Consider the following 25,494-nt stretch of genomic DNA (forward strand, 5'->3'; position numbering starts at 1 on the left):
GTGCTTATTTGTATGGAAAGAGTTCCAAGGACATACAGCAGTATTATTTCTACTTTAACAGGACTTAAATCAAACAACCCCTTGAATCCATCTTCGATTTTAATATCCACAAAATATTCCATACTTAAAAACAGTATTCATTGTTTCAAGGTTGAGTCAGCTAATCACATTTGTAATGTAAAAAAAGTTACCATTCAAATCAAACTCATATTAAAAAAGAAATGACATGATATATCCCACATCATGTTTCTGATAAAAATCATCTATAAACAGTATCTAGAGTATTTGCCTAATGACAATTTCTAATCAGTTGATGTTATTGTTTCTATAGACTTTGTTGAGAACTACCCATTTTCATCATAAGGATATAGAACTATTTAAACAAATCACAAATATAAACAACACATGTATTTGAGATAAAATTCATATCGGCATTCATGTATTGTATGACGGAATCTTTCTTTTTACTCACCAAACTCCTTGGGAACTGCAACGGAATACACGCAGTTGTGTCCAATGCTGTAGTTTTTGGGATAGTTTGGTGATAATACGGTGCCCTCCGAGCCAGTAGAGCGACTTCCACATGGAGCTGAAATATAATCAGTTTTTATTTTAGAATAGAAGTCTGCAGGTCTTCCCTGCAGCTACAGATGTTCTTCCAAACATACAGTGTATATACAGTAAATACAAATGTAATATGGGTAGGAAAATAAAATTTAAACAAAGTTTAAATGATAAAACATGATTGCATAGTTCCATGTTTTTCTCTATCCCTTCACTTCTTCCTTTTCTTTTCTTACTATTCTCTTCTCTGCTCTTGACTCCACCCATATAATATGCGGACCATCACGCCCTTCACTCACATTGTCATATTTACTTTGACAGGCAAGAATGTGGCCCTGCTGGTTGGGGCTCTGTCCTCGTCTATTCACAATTAGTGTAGTTACTACATATTGTCCTACCCTCTGCTCATTAATCTATGATCTACAACTTTTATGCATTGTTTCCGGCTGCTTTCAATGGTTTCAGTATTTTATTTACTGTTTCAGTTACCTTTTTAGTATTATTGCACTATGCTTTGTATTGACATCTTTGAAAAAATCTTAATACATTTTTTAGAAACAAATCCACCTACATACATTGTGCCTGTTTATCTGCAGTCATCTCTTCTTTACAACTGCTCAAAGTCCTACGTTTATACAGCTTGTTTGACCTTTCAGAAAGCAGATGGAAGAGAGCTGAAGTTACACTCAACAGAGCCCAGTGATGAGAGCTCTGAGAGCTGATTAGAGGAAAGGGACCCCCCCCCCCCCCCCCACCACCACCACCACCTTAATACAGCACACAGGAACAGAGCTAAGGCTGTCAATCACAAGCTTTGTGTTGGAGATTCCTCCCATGTCATCTTGTTCCTCTTGGTTTCAGGAAACTTGTCAGAAAACACTCATATAGATAGCAGGGGGATGAGGTAGTGGACAGATGCTCTGTTTTGAGACTAGTGCACACAATAGATGGATATGCTTTATTCATATTTAATGTTTGAATAACTCTGACTCTGTCTTTCAGCTGTGCTCTTGCATTTTACCCTTTCATTGGTGGCGGGGGTGGCTAAAAAATGGTCATGCTGACACACATTCCACAGTCATTGTCCACTATTGTCATAAAAAATGAAATTCCATTCAGCCATTAGTGGGGTGCATACACGAAAACAGAAGATGACTGCAAAAAGGATGTAGGAGCTCCACAGCACTTGAATATATTAAAGGATGAACAAAGGTTGAAAAATTATTTTAATAATTAAAAAAGTTTCATTTTTTTAACTCCATCACACCCACTACCAGTGGCCCTTTAAGTGGGTTTTAATGCCCTAGCATATGGGTGTCCAACCTGTGGCCCCCTATCTGTTGCGGAACTTCAGGTCCCATCATGCCTCTACCTTTGGGAGCCAAGTTCCATCATGCCTTTGGGAGTCATGCTCGCAACTGTCAACCTTGCAATGCCCCATGGGACTTTCCTTGCAATGCTTCATGGGTTCTGTAGTTCCTCAACAGCTGGAGGGCTGCAGGTTGGACACCCATGCCCTAGAGCAGCGATCATCAAACTACGGCCCTCCAGCTGTTGTGGAACTACATATCCGATGAGGCATTGTAAAACTTTGACATTCACAGACATGACTAGGCATGCTGAGAATTTAGTTCCTGAACAGCTGGAGGGCCATAGTTTGGAGACCCTTGCCCTAGAGGCAGAATGGCTTCTCTATCCATTGAACACTGTGGTTGACTTTCACAATAGCCACAGGATCAGGAGTCCAGTCTAAAGCTGTGACCAAGATCTGTCAATTACAGCATGGGCAGTGTACTAAGAGTGTGCGGTTAGTGCTTTCAGCACACACCAACTCATGCTGCCATGGACACATACGTGGGGCACCTGGGTTTCAAAGCCCACCCAAACACATATATACATTATGAGGTGCGAAAGAGGTTACACAGTGCTTTAGAAGACTAAATGTCACTCAGTTGTAGCTTATATCTACTTTTATTATCAACAGGTTGAACAGAGGATCAGATAATTCTGCAAAGTAAGAGACCTCTGTTGGCACAATGACATTTATCCAGAACCCTTCTGAATTCCTAAACTTCTAGTTCTACCTCAGCGATGATAAATGTTATTTACGTCTTAGAAGGAAAAGACTTCACATTTAAAGGTATTAGTGTAACAAACTGAGCTACTTTTCTAAGTGACACATTTGGAGTGTACAGCAGTGAGATAAGTTAATTATGGCTTCAGATCTCCGTATGTCGCGTTACCTCTTGGGAAACATTTGCTGCAATTGAGTATTGTGGAGTTTATCAGCAAATCTGATTTTACTTCTGTGACTGTTTGTTTGCAAGAAGTTTATAACCAACAGACAATAATCTCACTGCTGCTACATTTTCTTTACAGCTAAATCTGCTTTATTCTTTTGTTTCTATGCAAATTAAGTCAATATGCTCAAAGCTGGAGCTGCTGTAAATGCCTTTAAAGTGTTTCTAAAGGCAGAAGGTTTTTTTTTTTTTTTACCTTAATGCATTTTATGCATTAAGCTAAAAAACCTTCTATGTGCAGCTCCCTCCTGAGCCTCCCCCCCCCTATACTTACCTGAGCCTGCGCTCTGTCCTTGTCTTCAACCCACTCAGTAGGTCAGCAGCAGGGACTTTTTACTTCCCTTCACCAGGAATCCTTTAGGCATGACTGTGGCAGAAGCGGTGCAGCCTTTTTACAGGGGATCAAAGCGGCCCGTGGGGCAATTGCCCCCCTGCCCCCTGGCCCAGTCCTCCCCTGAGTGTGACTTGGGAGCGAGCCTGCTCGAGTGCCTTACACTGGCTTGCTATTGGGGGCACTCTGCAGGGGGGGAGTAGCTAGGAATGTCGGCAAGGGGGCCCAAAAAAAGAGGATCGGGGCTTCTCTGTGCGAAACCACTGCAGAGTGCAGATAAGTATAACATGTTTATTTATTTATTTATTTTTACAACCTTTAGAATCACTTTAAAGTGGTAATAAACCCTTAAACAAAAAAAATCCTAAATGTGGTGGCTGTACTAGTTTTCTTTTTCAAGGATTTTGTTATTTTTTTTCACCCGGTGATTTGGCCAGTAGATCTGTTTTCTCTTCAACTTTCTTTAACCGCTTGGTGACCGTATACTGTATATATATATATACAGCAGCAAGGTGGCTCTCCTGTGCAGAATTATGTACCTTGTACATGATTCTGCACTTCTGGGTCTGGGGTGTGCACGATGTCTGCCAGGACCCGCTGATCTTTCCAGAGAGAAGCAGAACGGCGGTCTGCCTATGTAAACAAGGCAGATCGCCGTTCTGTGAGAGGGGAAGGTAGTGACCCTGTGTTTCTGCTAAGCAGGAACACGGATCTCTGCCTTCTCACAGTACAAGCACAATCTCCCATAGTTAGTAAGCACTCCAGAGGAACACATTTAATCCTTTGATCGCCCCTGATGTTAACCCCTTGCTTGCTAATGTCATTAGTACAGTGACAGTGCATATGTTTAGCACTGATCACTGTATTGGTGTCACTGGTTCCCCATAAAAGTGTAAAAAAAAAATCCCATAGTTTGTAGATGCTATAACTTTTACGCAAACCAATCAATGTATGCTTTTTGGGATTTTTTTGTACCATAAATATTTAACGGAAGACATATTGGCCAAAATTGATAAAAAAATTTTTTTTTATTGGATATGTTTTATAGCTGAAAGTAACAAATAAAATATTGTTTTTTTGTTTCATAATTGTCATTATTGTTTTGTTTATAGCTGAAAAAAATGCAGAGGTAATAAAATACCAACAAAAGAAAGCTCTATTTGTGGGAAAAAAAAGAACATACTTTTTTGGGGGTGTACAGGGTTGCACAACCACACAATTGCTAGTTAAAGTAAAGCAGTGCTGTATCGCAAAAAAAGGCCTGGTCATGAAGGGGGGTAAACTTAAAGTGGTTAACAGATCAAAAGGTGGCAGTTAGAGGGTTGAGACAAACCATATAATACTGACAGGAGTACCTATAATGGGCAGCATTTATATATTTCTATAAAACCTTTATTCTAAAAGGGAAAAAAAACTGTTGCTGTAACTGTAAAATTGCTAGCAGGAGCTCTTTAATGGGTGTCAAGCCTAATTCTGCTAGTGCATCTAAAGTGCCCCCATTGCTGCTCCATCCAGAAAAGAGACACCCTAAGACAAGAAGTGTGTTATTTGCCAGACCACCAGGTGAATATACAGTAAAAAAGCCCAAACAAGAAAAGGAAAATATTACATTTTTGTTTTTGGTTTTTTCCATGTTTTAATGTAGTATTGAATAAATAAACAAAAGCTTGTTTATAAGCTTTAAAAGCTTGTTTATAAACAAACAGTTGCTGTAACTGTAAAATTGCTAGCAGGAGCTCTTTAATGGGTGTCAAGTCCAATTCTGCTAGTGCATCTAAAGTGCCCCCATTGCTGCTCCATCCAGAAAAGAGACACCCTAAGACAAGAAGTGTGTTATTTGCCAGACCACCAGGTGAATATACAGTAAAAAAGCCCAAACAAGAAAAGGAAAATATTACATTTTTGTTTTTGGTTTTATCCATGTTTTAATGTAGTATTGAATAAATAAACAAAAGCTTGGTTGGTAATATGCCAATATTCCATCAGTTAAGAGCCGGTTTTACATACAGGCGACCCGACTTCCCGGGGTGACCTGTGAAGTCGCGGTGCACAGCTCGCACCGCGACCTCGGAGCGGCATGCACGGACTTCATATCATTGAAGTCAATGCAGGTCGCTCCAGGTCGCCCCAAAGTAGTACAGGACCCTTTTTCTAAGTCGGAGCGACTTGTGTCGCTCTTATTTGAACGGGTCCTGTGCTAATCTATGGCAGGCGACCCACGGCGACTTGTCAACTGACCAGGTCGCCTGACAAGTCGCCCCAGTGTGAACGGGGTCTAAGACATTATCCAAAGATAGGTATGCACAGCAAAAATTATTATTTGTTAAAATATACCTGTATCGAACGAATATCCTGTAAACTAAAAGAGCTGCTAAACAGCAAGCACCTTGAAGCAGAACTGTGGTCAGGCTATAGACATTCAAATATTTACATATTTCTGACAAGCAGCACACAAGCTTGGAAATGGGCCTTCCTCTGTAGCTGCTGCCATTTTGGATAAATTAATTCATAGAGAAGCAGCAGAGGTAATTAAGTTTGCTCTCTCCATTCTTTCTGTGCTTCTGCTTTTTGTTATTATTACCTTTTAGAAGGGTGGATGGCTAGCAAGTCACTGCTGGGAGGGAGGAGCAGAAAAAGCTACTGATAGAAAATAAAGGTGGAATCGTTTTTGCTGCAAACTTTGAGTATTATGCTTCTTTAAAGCTCTAAGCACTTATGATGGCGTCATTTAAAAAAATGACCCATTCAGCATCTTTTTTTTTTTTTTTACCTAATGTGCCTAGTGGACACTGGATTTTTGTAAATTTAGCTGACAAATAGAGCTGGTTTTTGTTCACTCTATCAGCAGACAACAACAGAGAGCAAACCAAAACCTTTTTTGGTTCAGGATGTATAAACTGATGGTTTGTTGCATAGCTACAGATTATGCAGCCATTTACTACCTATGTGAATACCTTAAACCCAGTTTTGGGCATCTCCCTATCATCCCTTTCTTTCACTCCCCTCTATATCCCCCCCCCCCATTCAGGTCCCTTGCTAATTCCCTTTCTATATGGGGGCACGGCTAGTCCAGCCCACATGTTACCCTCACTGTCCAGTCCCCTTAACTCTTGGTCCAGCTTAAAATCTCTTCTGGATCCTAACAGAATCCCTCCACTGCCCAGCTAATGGGAAAGTCCTCATCACCCAAGCAGTATCATGGACACCCAGAAGAAAGACCCTAGTGAGAAGTAAACAGAGATGAGAAGGATCCAGCACTGGAAGATTGTGTAACTGGATCCTAAGGTAAGTGAAAACAGGGGTTTAAAGAGTTTTTTTTTAATATAGGGGGTGGAAGGGAGGGCTGGTTAGGGGGTGAAATTTATTCCAAACTTGGGCTTTCGGATGGGTCACCCAACCATGAACGAAATTTATGACCCAAAAGTAACAACAAAATGGTTGGTCTTTATTATCAGTTCCCACCATGTACATTTCTAGACAGGACAACAGCAAAGGTAGGTAAAAGTAAGTATCACAAATATCAACTAGATGTTCAGAATTAGAAGGCAGAATCCAGTAAAAAGGTTTGTTTAGGCAACAGGAAACCCATTTAAAAGAAATACATGAATTTATCCATTAGGGGCACAGAATTCAAAGCTTAATAATAAAAAACCCCATAGGGGCGATTTACTAAAACTGGTACACACAGAATCTGGTGCAGCTGTGCATAGTAACCAATCAGCTTCAAACTTTAGCTCCTATGTTAACTGACCCTAACCTTGTGTGTGTACTGACTGAAAGCCAACAGGCTCAGGAGATGTCAAGTAATTTAGAACAAGGACTGAGACCACACTTTTCTTCTAATACTTTTTTTTTTTTAATATTACTTGTTTCATCAGTGACGTTATTGCACATTTAAAGAGGAAGTAAAGTCTGTAGGTTTTTTTTTTTTTCTTACCTGAAACATAAAGGCATAATGTGCTAGTATGCAGCGAATACTAGCACATTAGGTGACACTTACCTCCAAAAAAAACCTGCGTCGTCCCCGCTGAAAGCCGCATTTATCTTTGCTCTTCTTCCTTCCAGGTTTGCGGACTCCGGCTGTGCTACTGGCCAGAGCAGTGTGATGTCACTCCCACACATGCGTGCAGGAGCTACTGGTCATGGCACAGGGCTCTAAAGATTCCTTCAGAGCACATGCGCCGTTGACATCATTGACACTGTATACAGTGGGTACGGAAAGTATTCAGACCCCCTTAAATTTTTCACTCTTTGTTATATTGCAGCCATTTGCTAAAATCATTTAAGTTCATTCTTCTTCCTCATGAATGTACACATAGCACCCCATACTGACAGAAAAACACAGAATTGTTGACATTGTTGCAGATTTATTAAAAAAGAAAAACTGAAATATCACATGGTCCTAAGTATTCAGACCCTTTGCTCAGTATTTAGTAGAAGCCCCCTTTTGATCTAATACAGCCAGGAGTCTTTTTGGGAAAGATGCAACAAGTCTTTCACACCTGGATTTGGTGATCCTCTGCCATTCCTCCTTGCAGATCCTCTCCAGTTCTGTCAGGTTGGATGGTAAACGTTGGTGGACAGCCATTTTTAGGTCTCTCCAGAGATGCTCAATTGGGTTTAAGTCAGGGCTCTTGCTGGGCCATTCAAGAACAGTCACGGAGTTGTTGTGAAGCCAAAACCTTCGGCCCAGTCTGAGGTCCAGAGCACTCTGGAGAAGGTTTTTGTCCAGGATATCCCTGTACTTGGCCGCATTCATCTTTCCCTCGATTGCAACCAGTCGTCCTGTCCCTGCAGATGAAAAACACCCCCACAGCAGGATGCTGCCACCACCATGCTTCACTGTTGGGACTGTATTGGACAGGTGATGAGCAGTGCCTGGTTTTCTCCACACATACCGCTTAGAATTAAGGCCAAAAAGTTCTATTTTGGTCTCATCAGACCAGATAATCTTATTTCTCACCATCTTGGAGTCCTTCAGGTGTTTTTTTAGCAAACTCCATGCGGGCTTTCATGTGTCTTACACTGAGGAGAGGCTTCCGTCGGGCCACTCTGCCATAAAGCCCCCACTGGTGGAGGGCTGCAGTGATGGTTGACTTTCTACAACTTTCTCCCATCTCCTGACTGCATCTCTGGAGCTCAGCCACAGTGATCTTTGGGTTCTTCTTTACCTCTCTCACCAAGGCTCTTCTCCCCCGATAGCTCAGTTTGGCCAGACGGCCAGCTCTAGGAAGGGTTCTGGTCATCCCAAACGTCTTCCATTTGAGGATTATGGAGGCCACTGTGCTCTTAGGAACCTTAAGTGCAGCAGAAATCTTTTTGTAACCTTGGCCAGATCTGTGACTTGCCACAATTCTGTCTCTGAGCTCTTCAGGCAGTTCCTTTGACCTCATGATTCTCATTTGCTCTGACATGCATTGTGATCTGGAAGGTCTTATATAGAAAGGTGTGTGGCTTTCCTAATCAAGTCCAATCAGTATAATCAAACACAGCTGGACTCAAATGAAGGTGTAGAACCATCTCAAGGATGATCAGAACAAATGGAAAGCACCTGAGTTAAATATATGAGTGTCACAGCAAAGGGTCTGAATACTTAGGACCATGTGATATTTCAGTTTTTTCTTTTTTAATAAATCTGCAACAATGTCAACAATTCTGTGTTTTTCCGTCAATATGGGGAGCTGTGTGTACATTCATGAGGAAGAAGAATGAACTTAAATGATTTTAGCAAATGGCTGCAATATAACAAAGAGTGAAAAATTTAAGGGGGTCTGAATCCTTTCCGTACCCACTGTACAATAAATATCTGCTAAATGGTGCAGGTTTAGGAGATATTTACAGTACCAATAGGTAAGCCTTTTTATTGGCTCACCTATAGGTACAAACATTACAGGGGGTTTACAACCTCTTTACAGTGATACTAAAGTTTCATTTTTTTTTCATTAAAAACAACAAACATGTTATACGTACATCCTCTGTGCAGTTGGTTTTGCACAGAGCAGCCCAGATCCTCCTCTTCTCAAGTCCCTCTTTGGTGCTTCCTCCCTCTTGTTGAGTGCCCCCACAGCAAGCAGCTTCCATCTTCCCTGTGCCGTGACCACGGCTCCTGCGCACATGCATGGGAGTGACATTACGTGGCTTCGGCCAGTAGCACAGCCGGAGTCCATAGACCTGGAAGGAAGACGAGCGAAGATGGATGGGGCCTTCAGTGGGGGCGACGAGAGCTTTGTTTGGAGGTAAGTGTCACATAATGTGCTAGTATTCAATACTTTTCAGGTAAGAATAAACCCTACAGACTTTACTTCCTCTTTAAGTGTGCAATAACGACACTGATGAAATAAGAAATAAGTAATATAAAAAAAAAAGTATTTGAAGAAAATAGCAAGTGGGGGCACCCAAGTCTCACTGCTGCTCTGTGTGTCCATTCAGACATGGAGCCGTGGCCTTGCCCTGTCCCGACTTTGATTTACAGTGGGCGCTAATGGCGCTGCGCTGCTGTCTCAGCCAATGAGGGATGTGAGTCCCGCACAGCCGAGTCTCTCGTGCAACATTGCTGGATCTGGGTGGACCTCAGGTAAGTATCGGGGGGGCTAAGGGGGGCTGCTGCACACAGAAGGCTTTTTATCCTAATGCATACAATGCATTAAGATAAAAAATACCTTCTGCCTTTACAACCACTTTAAGTCACTGGCTTTAAAGACTTTAAATAAACAGTTACTGTATATTAGATGTAATATTTAATACACAAACACAACCACCATCCATATAGAAAGTCAGATACCTGACATTTATGTACTTTTGCTTTGCAGGCCTATTGCTCTCTGTTAGATGCCAAGTTATGCAAAAGGAGACACAGCAATGACAGCTGGTGGTTTTCTCTGTGGGAATCCGAGACAGGAGGTCAGTTGTATGAAGAAAACATTGCTCTCAGCTTTACCATCCTGATTTTAAAGATATTCTGTCTTCTGATGCTACTACTTATTCACAAATAAATTATATAAAATATGTTTACATGAACAGGTTTATATCAATTGGGAAATTAATGCTTAGACGCATTAAAAGACAAGTCTACTCTTTCAGACAAAAACTGTAATGTAAAGCAGGAGAGCAAAAGGATTACAATTTGTAAATGAAAACAATTATGTGGCAGACCTACTGAAAAAAATTAGAGAAACAGAATGCTGTGTTTAGGTAACCATTCTGTAGACAATTGTGCATCATTATAGCGTTTATAGGCACCATAAGCATACTTTTAATATTTCTTACTGGATAAAATGGACATCTTAAAAACCAGCACAATAAAGCAATTCTCAAAATCACAAAAGCAATTGTTTGGCAGTAAAGTACTTATATCAATCAAGTGCTTAAATTTAGAACCTAAGTAAAAATGCTATAATGTTAATCCTGACAGTAATCATTATGTATTGTTTTGTCTACCGTAACAATTACTGTAACTATAACACTATGCTTAGGCTAAACTCCTGGCCTAAGCCAACCCCTCAGTTTTAGCCCTACAGCTAATCTGAACTCTTGGATAAAGATATGTGAATAGTGAATAAAATGTCAGCTTATGTATTCCTGCTGGCCATGACAAAAGTACAAAAGTTTTCTGGTTGCTCCTTAGAACTATAATTCTTTCAACGTTAATCAGCTAATCCGAATTATTCAGTACCTCCATCCTCAAGATCACCAAGTATAGGGGGGGTCACTTTAGATTGGGAGCATTAAAAGAAATGAAGAAACGGCATGCTGTTTCCCGGATCATGAGTTTGGGTACTTAGGGTTTCAAGGTTTGAGAAAGGGGTCACAAGAGTGGATCAACCATTGAGTTCTTTGCAAATTGCATCTTGTGCGGAACTTATGATTTGCTCAATTTCAGGTTCATATAAGACTTACTATCAGGCAATAAATAATAATTAAAAATGAAAGTGTTCACCAGTCTGAAATAATTTGATAGGCAACACACCTTTAGGACATGCACTGCAAAGCAGTACTGTGGCAGGAGGCGCCATCTGATGTGCACATCGCACTACATTGCACTACACATCACACCAGCATTGTGGTGTGAACAGGGCACATAGAAAACAATTGCTTATTCAGTGCAGAAAAATGAAAGTCACCAAGCTAAGTGGAAGAGAATTAAAGAGAACTTGAACTGTTGAACTGTGCACACAATTAATGTCACCACTATAGACTATAAGCTCAATACAGCTGATATTTTTCCCATTACTGGTACACTGTGACTTATTATGTACTGTGTCAATTATGTCAGAGCCATTGGGCTTAAGGCACTGGATTGCCTAGGCACAGGAAGTACATTGCTGTTTTTCAGGAGGAATTCAAGACAACAAGTACATTTTTTCATGGTCATGCTTAGGAACAATTTTGCTCAGGTTTAAAAAGTGCAAAATAATGATTACAAAATAAACAAATCAAATATCCTGAAAAAGCTTTGTAATATTTGTAGGCATTTTTTAAACAAGAGCTGTTTGTTTCATTGGCAGATAGGGTAATGCAGGAAAAAAAAAGTTTTACTATGTTAAACTGCTTGCTTGCAGATTTGGCCTAATGAAACTAATTATGCAAAAGATTACTTTCAATCAATATGTATAAAACAGGTTAACAGTAATTAGAAGTGTAAATTAACTGTCTTTAACATCTGGGCATTGCATCACAAATGCAGATGATGCTGAATGAGCTTAATCAATCACCCGACCTTTCACATGAATGTTCAATGACATGAATGATACCTGTCTTTTATAATAGCTGTCTATGAACATGATGACAGTTGGTTGCTCCTTTATGCAGCATCAATACAAATTTAAATTTCAAACTGTGGGTCTATTTTTAAAGTTGCTAAAATGCATTAAGCATTTATATCTCTATACACATTTAAATATCCATAGCCCATTCAAAACCAAAATGATACTGGACACCTGTATAAAAAGAAATATATTAAAGAAAAATTGACCAGCGCTATGGACTGTTGAATATGGAGAGAATGTAAATTGAGAAAAAACGTGTAAGCTGCCACCAATCAACCCTCAGGTGCAAGGGTGAAAGTGAGAAATTTGGGATGTGACGATTGGTATCGGCGCTACCTTAAAGTGATTAAATAATACAGTGCCACAAACTGGCATGAGTTAAGTTATCAGTGAGAAAATAATAATATAAAATAAAATAAATCTCAAAGTGTTACCAACTGCCGTGGGTAAAAGCTCAGTGAGAAACGTGATGAACAAATAAATGTGTTTATTCAAACAATAGAAAATATCCAAACTCGCAGCCAAAAGAAAATATAGTGGTGTGTAAGAACCAAAAAACATAAATACTGTGACAAGATGTGAAATTAATGTCCTTCCCACTACCACAGGGGTATTTTCCAGGCCACAAATGCCTGATATGTGTGCCACAAGTTATGTGATTGAATAGTAAAAAAGTGAGATTGCTGCTATGTAAAATCTGCTCCAGTTGACGTCCCTCTGACGAAACGCGTAGGGCAAAGTCTCGTACGTCACAACGTCACTTCCGGTTAACGGCCGTGGAACGCGGAAGCATCCCGGCGCGAACAAGTTTTTCTGATCCCGATCATCTTAAACGAGTGAGTGCACATCGTATTTCCACCTCTGCATATACTGTTTATTCACTATGGGGCCTTTTCTCTGTTGGAGGATCTAGAGCAAGACCACCGGCTCGTTGCTCCCCCCCGGAATGGAGGAAGGATCCCCTCAAACCACACAGTGACTGTGGATAGTGAACAGGTCATATGATTGATACGCCACCCAGTGGCGAGTTTGGATTTTACATAGCAGCAATCTCACTTTTCTACTATTTAATCACATAACTTGTGGCACACATATCAGGCATCTGTGGCCTGGAAAATACCTCTATTCTCAAAGCCACCATGTAAAATAAGACATTTTATACTTACCTTTCCATTGGGTTGTGAGTGGACCTATGCTTTTGTGAAGAGCTCCATGTGTCACTGCTATCTGACACTTTCCAGTGCTTTGAATAGTGTTTCCTTTACCGGGCTCTGTTATTCCTCCCGCCAGTCAATAAGTCACAGAGGCAATGACTTATGGAAGGAACCATAGAGTCCAGTAGGTTACTCGCTATCCAACATATTTAAAAATGACAGATAGTTTTGGGCCTCAGAGCTCTCTTGAGAGAGTAAAGATTTCATCAGTCTTTCATCAAAGTGTGTCACCAGCACTCCATAAAGCTTATAAGTGCCAATGTATTGATCACATGGATAGCTTGGAACTGCTGCAAGGTCCTTTAAGTAGATGACAGGGATAATTATATTCACTGCCCACCCAACAAGGTGGTGTCATCTTTTGAAGGCTACCTTTTCTTTATTTTTTCATTTTATTTTTTTCAGTTTAACTCCCACAACATTTAATAAATCTTTGTTGTTTGAGATACCTATTGTCTGTGAATAAGAAGAAATCAGTCAGGCATATTCACCATGCTGTGTTTCTGAACAGAAGCTCAGATTACAAATATAAGAAAATTAAATTTTAAATATTTACTCACACTGACATTTTTATTTTCATAAACTTTTGTCTAGGGATCCTAAATTAGAAAAAAAGCAACAGTCCCAGTCCAAATCCTAGAATTTGTTTTTTTGTCATTTTGCATAAGCCAGCCAAAAAGAGCTATTGGCATCAGCTGTGCAAAAGTTTGCATTTACATGCAATAATATAGAAATTAAGTGTCCTATCTGGTGATGTAGACAGAAATGATTACTTGTCATGCCTTTGTTGAATGAATGTTTCATCTACATACTTTAATTAGATCTTGCTCTTAACTGCCATCATCCTGTGCCAAATGGTTTAGTATATTACACTGGATAATCTTCACATGCATTTATAAGGGAATGAGAATTGTGGATTTGGTTCACATCCCAAACTTATTAGGTAAGCTTCAAGGGCATCTGAAAGGAATGTCTTTACAAAGGCAAGTGATATTTTTTCCAAGATGAAAGACCAAACACAAGAGACAGATTTTCATTACACATCCATTCTAACAAAATTGGCACCTAGAAGTTGTAAACCAAGAATTTAGGAAATCCAAATGCTTGCACAGCAGAATGACTTACATGGTTTCTGGATAAAGGATTTTCTGCCCATGGCCATTGGCACCAAAGGACCATAAGTAAGGAATTTTGGAGTATCCATAAGGAATAATCAAATTACTTTCATTGTCTCCAGCGTGAGACTATTTGTCTCTTCTTATCCCAACTCATTGTAAATCTAACGTTTCAAAACTTATACCATGGAAGTTGTGTTTTAAAACTTTCATATGTTGACAAGAGCTACACTTCTGAAACAGTTATGAACAGGTTAAATGTGAACGTTGCTTCCCTAAATCTTACAATGTTGTAACTGCCAGAATACTTTTTTGTTTTATAAAAATATTAACACCTTAGGAATGCTGTATTTGATATTTTTAACTTCTCACTGCCTTCCTAAAGCAGGGAGAGTGGGCCGTAATGTCCACATGCCACACATATGTGTCCATGGTGCACTGATGTTCTGTGCTGAGAGCAAGCACACTGACCAAGCTGTCATCAACAGCTCCCAGACACCATGCATGACTGGGAGATGGTGGCAGGGGCTCCTGATCATGTGATTCATGTGACAGCCAAAAAGGAGTGGTTACATAATTTACATAACTCCACCTCTGGTGTCAAGGGGTTAAACAATGGACTGGTAATGTAATAAAACGTGTACAGAAATGTTGGCCTCTGTTGTTTTATATGAAAAATATGTTTTCAAAAAGGTTCTCACTTTCTACCCAGACAAATCACTGAAAAAATGTATTAAACATTAGGATTCCTATATGTTTTTGAAATTTACTGTTTAAAAATACATGCAGAAAACTGACAAACATTGTAGCACTTTTAAATAAGATATCTAAACCAAAAAACAAAATGTCAATTTTTGTAGCTTACCAGTCCTTACATGTGGTGGATGCATATGTTTTTTTTTAGGTTAAGAATATTTTATTTAAGTACAGAAAAATATATATTGCTCCTGCCGGTAATTCATTGTTCTTGTCACTTCCTGTGCACTAAACTGAAATCTCAGACAATATTATCAGCTTTGCCAGCTATCTTTTATGTATTAGAGATGAGGAGAAGAGGCATCTGTAGTCCAAATTAGGAGAGCAGCTGGGGGTGATAATGCTTGTCTTCAAAGGCTCCTTTTACACATATGGACCATTTGTCCAATTTTCATCTATACATTAATGTTTGAAAAATGGACATCAATGCATCTCTATGGAAAAACAGACATAAATGGATGATCATATCCATTTACATCCGCTTCTGTCAACTTCCGTTTTTTGGAATGCATCAAAGCTCTATTTTTCTTCTGTTAAAAAAACAGATTGGATGAAAAATGGATGTAAATGGACAAACGGTCCATTTTTCTTTCAAATATTTTTATTAAGTTTTAACAAAACAAAATCCATCAACAGATAACAGCATTTAGCCATATAATTTGGTAGGTAACTTAAAGAAAGCTTCACCATACAAGTTTTGACCTGTGGAGTGAAAAATATCAGCCATAATCAACAATGCAGGTAAAGTGGATCCCATGGAGGAAGAGCAACGTGAGTAAAAGTAGAACATCATGCAGTTGGGGGAGACCCCCCTGACCCCCAGGCAACCCCAATGGGATCACAATCTTTTGCCCGGAGAGCCAGGAAAGACCCCACCCAAAAAAGGTCCATTTTTACATTAAAAAATGGCTCAGGGACTCAAGTGGTTAAGGAATCTAGCTGGAAGATGTAAACAATGGATGAAAAACTAATGAAAAACTGATGACAAAATTATGACAAACTGATGAAAACTGATGTAAACTTTATAAGTTTTTTCTTAGAAAAAACTTGACTGAACTGTGAAAGGGGCCTAAGACTGTCCTAGAATGACAATGTTGATCCTTTAAACAGTATAGTGAGTGTGCGCTGTCTCACTGGGGTAGGAAGTGTGTTACTGCAAAATTTATCAGAAGAAAACAAAGGAAGAGAAGCCTAGTAAGATAAAATACAGTGTGTTTCAATGACCCAATTTCAAATAGTTATATTGAATATTGAAAATTTGTTATAGTTACATAACACATTACAAACTATTGAGTAATTCCTCAAGTTTCACTTAGCATGTTATAAATGCTCTATGTGCCCTCCACCTGCTGCATGAATAACATCAAGATGATAGCTGAATTCATCCCCAAGGCGTCTGAAAGTGAAACTTCATCACGTAGATGAAACGTTGCTTCATCATTAAAAATCAGCCGTGGTAAGAATCTGTCTACCTCCATGGCATCTGAGAGCATGACAGAAATCTTAACAATTTCTTCTGTCACTTACACAAAGAGCTTGAGCCAGTTGCAAACGGTATGGCACCAGAAGCAGCAAGCGTCGACTTAACACATGCCAAACATTCCTATGAGGGATCACAGGTTCTTGGCTAGCAGGACTAGCGGACTTGTGTGGGCTTCTCTCAAAAGCCTTTTGAATTCATTGCACATATTCCTCTAAAGTGCATGGTCACCCTGTCCTCTTCCCCTTACATAAACACCCTGATTTTTCAAATTGTTTATACCAATGTCAAATGTTCTTTGCCAGTGGTGGATCAATCCTGAAGTGCGGTCGGAAAACACGTGCTGCACCATTATTATGAACTCAGTCTTGCTAAATTGGAGAACACAAAATGCCTTCTGTTTCATAGAAGCCATCTTGTTAGCGACTGAGGTTAGCGTCTATTTGGGCACTAGTAGTGGTAGCGTCATTTGAAATTCTAGGCCATGCCCGTTCAAGTAGTACAGGTTTCATTAATTGGCAGTGCATGGTTGCACAGATATTCTTTTCAGGCAATTTTTTTTTTAAACACACTGTATATTAAATTTTTATATTATTGATTTTAGATACCCTTTAGAACTTTATCGGTTATTGTAAATAGAGAACAATAAACATATGGTCAATATTTAAAGACCTAGCACAATTTGTCATTCACCTGAAGCTGTTTTATTTTAGCTAAGTCCAGCCATCGAAACATTCCTTGAAATACAGGAGAAGAGTATTTACCCAAAAAATATTTAACAAAAGAACTGGTTGCAGAATTAGTTTTTAGCTTTAAATACATTAGTCATGCAGTCAGATATCATCATAATGGAAGATGACAAAGCAGACACTGTAGATTGCCTCAAGGATATCTGCCATGTGGAAGACAGTCATCTGATTCCCCTCTGATTGCCTTTGATTCTTCAGGCCCCTTTATAAACCACCTGGAGTGGGGACATTTTAACATGTCAACCACAGTAATTCCTAATGTACTCCCAAAAATCTCTAGGGATCTAAGACATTTTTAGAATATTATTCAGAAATTGCATCATGCTGCTTCTCTAATATTTATGACTGCAACCCTTGGGCCCATTACTGGGCTTGAATAACATGCAAAACTAAAGATGTAACAAAGCCGTGTTTCATCATTTGAGATTGACTAAAGGCCTTTCATCAAGTCAAGTCAAGGGATGCATCAGATATGATGTTATTTTCTAAAGTGATTTTAAATCTAGTTCCTGTTCACACATACTGCAGTGACCTGCATTTTACTGCACTGGAAGAATGCAGGTCACCCCAAGGACAAATAACAAGTCATTGATTATGTGTCCTGTTTACATCACAATGCTGATGTCTTGCGCAGTGTGGTGCATTGTGTTAAAAATGCACATACTGTAAATGGAATTCAAATCTATTGAGAAAAAAATAGCTTACAAGGACCCATATGCAATTTAATGCATATACAAACACACATTGATGCACATCAATGCACAAATTACTTACCGCCCCATAGCAGGTTTGTTGCTACAGGGTGGCTCTCCTGTGCAGAATCATGTATATATACGTGATCCTTCACTTCTGCCTACAGGGGGCGCACACTCACCATTAGCAGACCACTTCTGTTTTGAATATTCACAGCAGAAGCCAAACTGCAGGCACTGGATGTCCACCGGCACCCGCCGATTGTCAGGCACAGACCTTACGATGGCCAGGAATAGAAGCAAAAATACTGCCATTTCTGGGACTGTGCTGAGGATCCCTAGGTTGGAAGGCTAAAGTACAAATGCATTCAGACCCACAAAAATATTAGTCTAAGTGTTGCAGGGAGCACAAAGGCCAATGGGTTCTGTAGAGTTTTACAATACAAGATCACATGTTGCATTTATTAAGATAACCAACAGCTGTTTGTATTAATGTCTTATGTGAGCAATGCCATATATGTAGATTGCTTTTTCACTTATATTGTGGTAGGTGAGAAGTACTGTATCTTTATCGACTGTTTATTAGAACATCATATTACACATTAACCACCATGAATGTAAAGAGTTTATTTAGCTAAATATTATTATGTGAAAGCTGAAATCTGTCCTGATTTGTTACCATTCATACCTGCCCTTTCTGTCCTCTTCTAATCAGGACTATTTCATGTTGTAAAGGTATAGGAGTCATTCTTGAATCTACAGTATATACATTGATTACTGCCATAGCTTTAATCAACGCTTATCCATAGCTGGTGTAAACCTTCCACAAAACAGAAGGAAGTCTCTTGATTGGCCTTTTTCAATGGCATCCTGTGCTCAGGTTACTTGCCTGCAACTGGTAGAAGGAATTGAAATAGACGCATGGAGCCTATTTAGGATGAAGGTTACTATAAAAAGATAAATGCTTAAGGAACTAGCACCTTTAGTTTTTACTTATAAAAAGGTTCAGTAGGGGACAAGAACAATTATGAGTCAAGTAGAACTCTTTAACAGTATTACCACTAGGGAGCTTCTTTCTTGTATAAACACTTTGTTTTTACCATTAAATCTGTTTCTATCACTTTTTTCTAGAAAAGTTAGCAAAGAATTCTGATTATGTCACATAGACTGCACATACTGAAAGAAAAATGCATCTCAACTCTAAAGAATATCATGACAGCGCTCTTTATTTGTGCTCCTGTTGGAACACCAGCTGTGCTAATGTCATATATCATATTAAAAGGATTCAGCAGTATGAACTGCAGCCCCTGCATGAAAATTATATACAGCACAAGACTTTATTGTATGGCAATCAACCAAGGTCTAGACAGAATTGCTTTCATGCAATAAGAGCACAGTCATATAAAAAATCCATTTAGAGAAAATAAAAATACTTTTATATATACATAGCTAACTGATCCAGAAAATGATTATCACAAAGTGGAATGGAATAAGTAAGGAACTGAAGCATGATGTGAGGATCAACATAAAAAAAACAGATAAATAGAGTTTTCAGAAAGGGATCAGAAGTCTCAGCATTTATGTTTCTCTCATGGCAGGTAAGTCACTGCTAACTAGCAAAGCTGAGTGTCGCAGAATTTACTTTAAGTACTTTGCTAACAATACTTGAAACATTTATTTATACCAAAACGTACTGGAGGCAGGGGTATACTAATTCTGCAAAAAGCACAGGGCACCCATGGACACATTGGCTCATTTTTCAAAGGTGGGTCAAGCTGATTCTGGGTCCAACTACTGCTGTTATCTATCTATCTATCTATCTATCTATCTATCTATCTATCTATCTATCTATCTATCTATCTATCTATCTATCTATCTATCTATCTATCTATCTATCTATCTATCTATCTATCTATCTATCTATCTATCTATCTATCTATCTGTCTGTCTGTCTGTCTGGCTGTCTGGCTGTCAATGAATCATTTTTTATTTGAGCAGTAGTTAAAAGGGGGGCCCAAAATTGTAACACTTGGAATTATTTACTAAAGCAAATAGACTGTTCACTTTACAGTGGAGTTTTCCCCCAGAACTTAGTGAATGTTGTTTTTTGTTTCCTGCATGTTAACCCCCCTGGCGGTATTCCCGAGTGTGGCTCAGGGTTAACTTTCAGTACCAAAAGCGGTAACCCAGAGCCACACTTGGGATTACCCCGCAATGTTACTCACCTTCCCTGCGCTCCGCCGTCGTCCTCCCCAGCGACCTTACACTCTCTCCCAGCTCTGTGCACGGCTGATTGCCGACACTTGCCTTCCGGTTCCCTCCCCTGTGAGCATTGCGGCACAGGGTGGTGGAACCGGCGGCAAATTCAAAAGTGTAAATACACTAAATGACATGATACAAAGCTGTGATCCTAACAGATTACTCTGTATCATGCCATTTCACCACAGGATTTCACCTGGTGACTTTTCCAGTGCCCTGCCTGTGCTTTTCTAGTGCTTTGTGCCTGCAAAATTTTGAAGGACCATGGCGTCCAAAAAGCATTTTTTTTTGCGCAAAAGCGATTTTAGACGAACTGGAAAACTGCGACAGGGAAACTGAGTTACTTGAAGAACTGAGCGATAGCGATTTGTGGGAAAATTCATTATCAGGTACGGAAAGTGATGACAGCGACGATTCTGATGTCTCTTTTTGGCACATAGCTTGTGGAATTTGGGAAGTATATCAAATGATTGTTCAGAATTTCCAACTGAGATTCGGAGATCACCAGCAGATGACATGGCTCCCCAAATCATCACCAACTGTAGAAACTTCCCACTGGACCTTACGCAACTTGGATTATTTACCTCTCCACTCTTCCTCCAGACTCTGGGACCTTGATTTCCAAATAAAATGCAATTGAACTTTTGAATTTGCCGCCGGTTCCACCCCTGTGCGTCGCAACATAAGGTCCAGTGGGAAGTTTCTACAGTTGGTGATGATTTGGAGAGTGTTGGTCCACTGTGTTTTATCAGGTCCAAAGTCAACGCAGCCCTCTAGCAGGAAATTCTAAAGCACTTCATGCTTCCCTCTGCTGACCAGCTTTTTGGAGATGCTGATTTCATTTTCAAGGCAGGACTTGGCACCTGCCCACACTGCCAAAACTACCAATACCTGGTCACATGATCATGGTATCACTGTGCTTGATTGGCCAGAAAACTCACCTGACCTAAACCCCACAGAGAATCTGTGGGGTATTGTCAAGAGGAAGATGAGCGATACCAGACCCAACAATGCAGATGAGCTGAAGGCCGCTATCAAAGCAACCTGAGCTTCCATGCCACCTCAGGAGTGCCAAAGGCTGATCGCCTCCATGCCACGCCGCATTGAGGCAGTAATTGCTGCAAAAGGGGCCCAAACCAAGTATTGAGTACATACGCATGCTTATACTTTTCAGGGGTCCGATATTGTTCTACGTACACTCCTTGTTTTTTTGATTGCATGTACTATTCTAATTTACTGAGATTGTAGATTTTGGGTTTTCATGAGCTGTAAGCAACAATCATTACAATTATGACAAATCACGGCTTAAACTATCTTGCATTGCATGTAATGAGTCTATCTCATATATTAGTTTGCCCTTTTAAGTTGCTTTACTGAAATAAATTAACTTTTGCACGATATTCTAATTTTTTGAGTTTCACCTGTAGGTTGGAGAGGGCAATGAATCCATGAGACACTACTGTGTCCCAGGTTAACTTAGCAAAAGCACCTCCTTTGAAGGGCTTTACTATATGCACAGAATGATTTTTGTTTTAAAGTGTAATCAGATGGTTTTTTTTTTCTTTTTTTTTTTTTACTGGCCCAACATATCATTCTGTGCTCTATTGATGTTATCAGAAATGTTTAAAAAAAAAACATTTTTATTTAAAAGTCAAGAAAGAAAAATATATCCAGGTTACAAATTAGTTAAATTGTAGAACTAGAATTTCTCCAACATGGCCAAATGCGGTCTCTTTCAGTTTATTAGGAGATGGAAAATAATTCAGATGTAGGTCTGGTCTCTTATATTTTAAATATGGATGGACAGACTGAATGGACTGTAATTTATGCAGTCATTGTCAGTTCTATATAATAGGAGTTGCAGCAATGCAGTTTTGTAGTAGCTAACCATAGCAGACATGCCCACATGAGTCAAAATCCCGCTGTTTAGCGATGTAGCTTCACTCACAAAGGATCCACAGTCTGTATGGAGCCCTTTAACATTTTGTTAAGCTCTACTTAATTGAGGTTGCTGTTTCCCTTTGGTGTGGAAGTCACAACAGTTACAGTACCTGTACTGTGCTAATTACAAGCTTGATACACACTGCATTGTCTGTACTGGCTACATTTTTAGGGGGAGATATATTTTTTAATTTGTTCACATCTTAAAACCAAAAACAGACAAGATTAGTTAGATATTATATTTGCATATTTATAATAACATTCTGTGATTTGTGTGGAGTTCCTTTAAAGTAGATAAAAATCCTAACTACAGGCAGTCCCTGACGAGTTGCGAACGATTCCTACTTACGAACGGGGGCCGCGTGACGTCACTGCCAGCTTCTTCCGGCTTCTTCCTCTCGCTCCTGTGCCAGAGACACAACGCACCCTGCAGTACTACATGTACTGTATGCTGCACATACAGGACTGCCCAGAAGCATCTTACTCACATCTTACTACTGTCTGGAACCTGTGGAACTGGTGAGATTACAGTACTTCTCTGTGCCCACTACCTGTACCACTGTATTGGGAGCATGCCCTGTACTTGTACTTCTATGATACTGTAGCAGGACTGTGTTACAGTACAGTATTATTCCTGTGACCCAGCATGAGCTAATGTGGACATCCCATTCAATTGTGTGTGCTTTGAAACCATTTTTTATTATCAGTATGGTCAGTACTGTATGAGGTTTGTACTGCTGTCTGTACCCTCATGATTTTTTTTGGCTGGAGTTACACTTAAAAATGTACATGTTCTGACTTACAAACAAATTCAACTTAAGAACAAACCTACAGTCCCTATTGTGTTCTTAACATGGGGACCGCCTGTAAATGGAATTCCATTTGCTAAAGCACATTGGGGTTGATTTACTAAAACTGGAGAGTGCAAAATCTGGTGCATCTCTGCATAGAAACCAATCATCTTCCATGTTTTTTTTTTTTTGTCAAAGCTTAATTTAAGAAGCAGATTGGTTTCTATGCACCAGCTTTTTCACTCTCTAGTTTTAGTAAATCAGCCGCTGTGTATCCTAAACATTTCCCCTGCTATAAATAAAATACTCCTTTACAAATTTTCCTTTGTGTCTATATGCATGCACACACTTGTGACTAGAGTACACTAGTGCCATCTTAAGATCATTAACCTCCCTGGCGGTATGATTCTTCTGGATTTTAGGTGCTGAAAGCGGTACCATTATTTTGCATGTAACTCTTGTGAATGAGCAGCCCAAACCAACTGTATACATTTATTATATATATGTATGTATACATATATGTATGTATACATATATTTTATATATATATATATATATATATATATATATATATATATATATATATACAGTTGGTTTGGGCTGCTCATTCACAAGAATTACGTATATATATATATATATATATATATATATATACGTGTGTGTGTATATATATATATATATATATATATATATATATATATATATATACATATATACGTATATATGTATATATATATATATATATACATATATACGTATATATGTGTATATATATATATATATACATATATTTACATAAAAAGTACAGTAAAACTGCAGGAAAGGGCACTGGGGGGCAATGTAATGTGATTTTATTTTATTTTGAATGGTATCAGTGTGTTTGGTGTGTCTTTACATTTGAATTTGCTGCCGGTTCCACCCCCCGGCGGACGTCACGTCGCCGGAGACGTAAGCCGAGGCTCGCAGACGATCGGGAGGAAGCTCCGCCGCCGCATACTGGCCACCCGCATTCATCGCTGGATCCCGGAGAAAAGGTAAGCAAAACCTCTTCCAGCATCCAGCGATCTTCCTAGCGCTACCCCGAGTGTGGCTCGGGGTTACCGCTTTTGGCTCTAAAATCTAACCCCGAGTCACGCTCGGGAATACCGCTAGGAGGGTTAAAGGGCCAAGGGCAATGCAGTGCACTGGGGCCCTGCCTACACAATCACCCATGAGAATAAAAATGCAAATCATCGATAAGGCGATATTTATTGGTATAGCAGTGCCAGGCTAATGACAGTTTCCAAGTCCAGTGGCTGGGTCCGGGGGAACACACACACGGACGGAGTCAGACTCGACTGTCCTGTGTGTGTCTTTACCCGTGGAGGCAGACAGGCATTCCTGCAGTTGTGGGCTCCCCGTCCACGGCGCTTGCAATCTGCTCAGTTCGGAGGTGAGATGCCCACGGGAATCAGGACTAATTCCTTATGGTGATACAAATGGAACATGTGTGCATAATGTACGTCTGCTTGCTTGCTCACATTGGGAGAACATGGGACAGAGTGAAAACACAGGAGCACAACTAAAAGTCAGAGGCAGAGCGTTGTCACCATGTAACAGGTCATAAACAAGGACCTTCATGGTAGGTTCAACAGCTATTATTTTAATGAAAGATGCAAATTTACAAATATTGACATTTCTTAAAGGATTATATTAAACCAATAAAGCTTATATGATATTATTGATATTGGGTTATTGATTGGATTTACATATTAGCCATTCAATTATGAGCACTGACAGGCAAAGTGAATAACATTGATTATCACATTAAAACAACATCTGAAAGTGAGTGGGTGGGATATATTAGGCAGCAAGTGAACATTGTCCATAAAGTTATTGTGTTGAACGCAGAATAAATGGGAAAGCGTAAGGATTTGAGCAACTTTGACAAGGGTCACATTGTAATGGCTAGATGACTAGGTCAGAGCAAATCCAAAACTGAAGCTTATGCGGTATATTCATGGTCTTCTGTGGTCAGGATGTACCAAAAGTGGTCCAAGAAAGGAAAATTAGTGAACCGGCAACAGGGTCAAGGACTGCCAAGTCTTATTGATGCATGTAAGGAGCAAAGGCTTGCCCATGTAGTTTGATCCAATTAAAAAATGAATGTATCTCAAATTGCTGAGAAAGGTAATGCTGATTCCAATAGACGTGTCAGAACATACAGTGCATTGTAGTTTGTTGTTTATGGGGCTGCATAGCCTCAGACCAACCAAGGTGCCCATTTTGACCCTTATCCACAACCAAAAATGCCTACAATGGGCACATGAGCATCTGAACTGGACCATGGAGCCATGGAAGAAGGTGGCCTGGACTGATGAATTCAAGAATGATCTTAGGTGTTGACTTGGCCTCTAAATTTTCCAGATCTCAATCTAACTTTGCATCTGTGGGATGTGCTGGGAAAGCAAGTCTGATCCATAATGGACCAACCTTGCAACTTACAGGACTTAAAAATCTGCTACCGATGGCTGGTGCCAGACACCACTGCATACCCT

At 39.6% G+C, this 25,494-nt stretch overlaps 1 protein-coding gene across 1 annotated transcript in view; it reads right to left on the bottom strand.

The window, feature by feature from the left end:
* The window catches only part of CSMD3 (CUB and Sushi multiple domains 3), a 1,619,578-nt gene that overhangs the window by 562,389 nt on the left and 1,031,695 nt on the right, over positions 1-25,494 (bottom strand). The window contains exon 32 of the mRNA XM_082258441.1: positions 473-589. Coding sequence (XP_082114567.1) covers positions 473-589 — 117 coding nt within the window. The remainder of the gene's footprint in view (positions 1-472; positions 590-25,494) is intronic.

Source organism: Pelophylax lessonae (assembly GCF_965119305.1).
Source record: "Pelophylax lessonae genome assembly, chromosome: 5".
In the NCBI taxonomy this organism is placed as follows: Eukaryota; Metazoa; Chordata; class Amphibia; order Anura; family Ranidae; genus Pelophylax; species Pelophylax lessonae.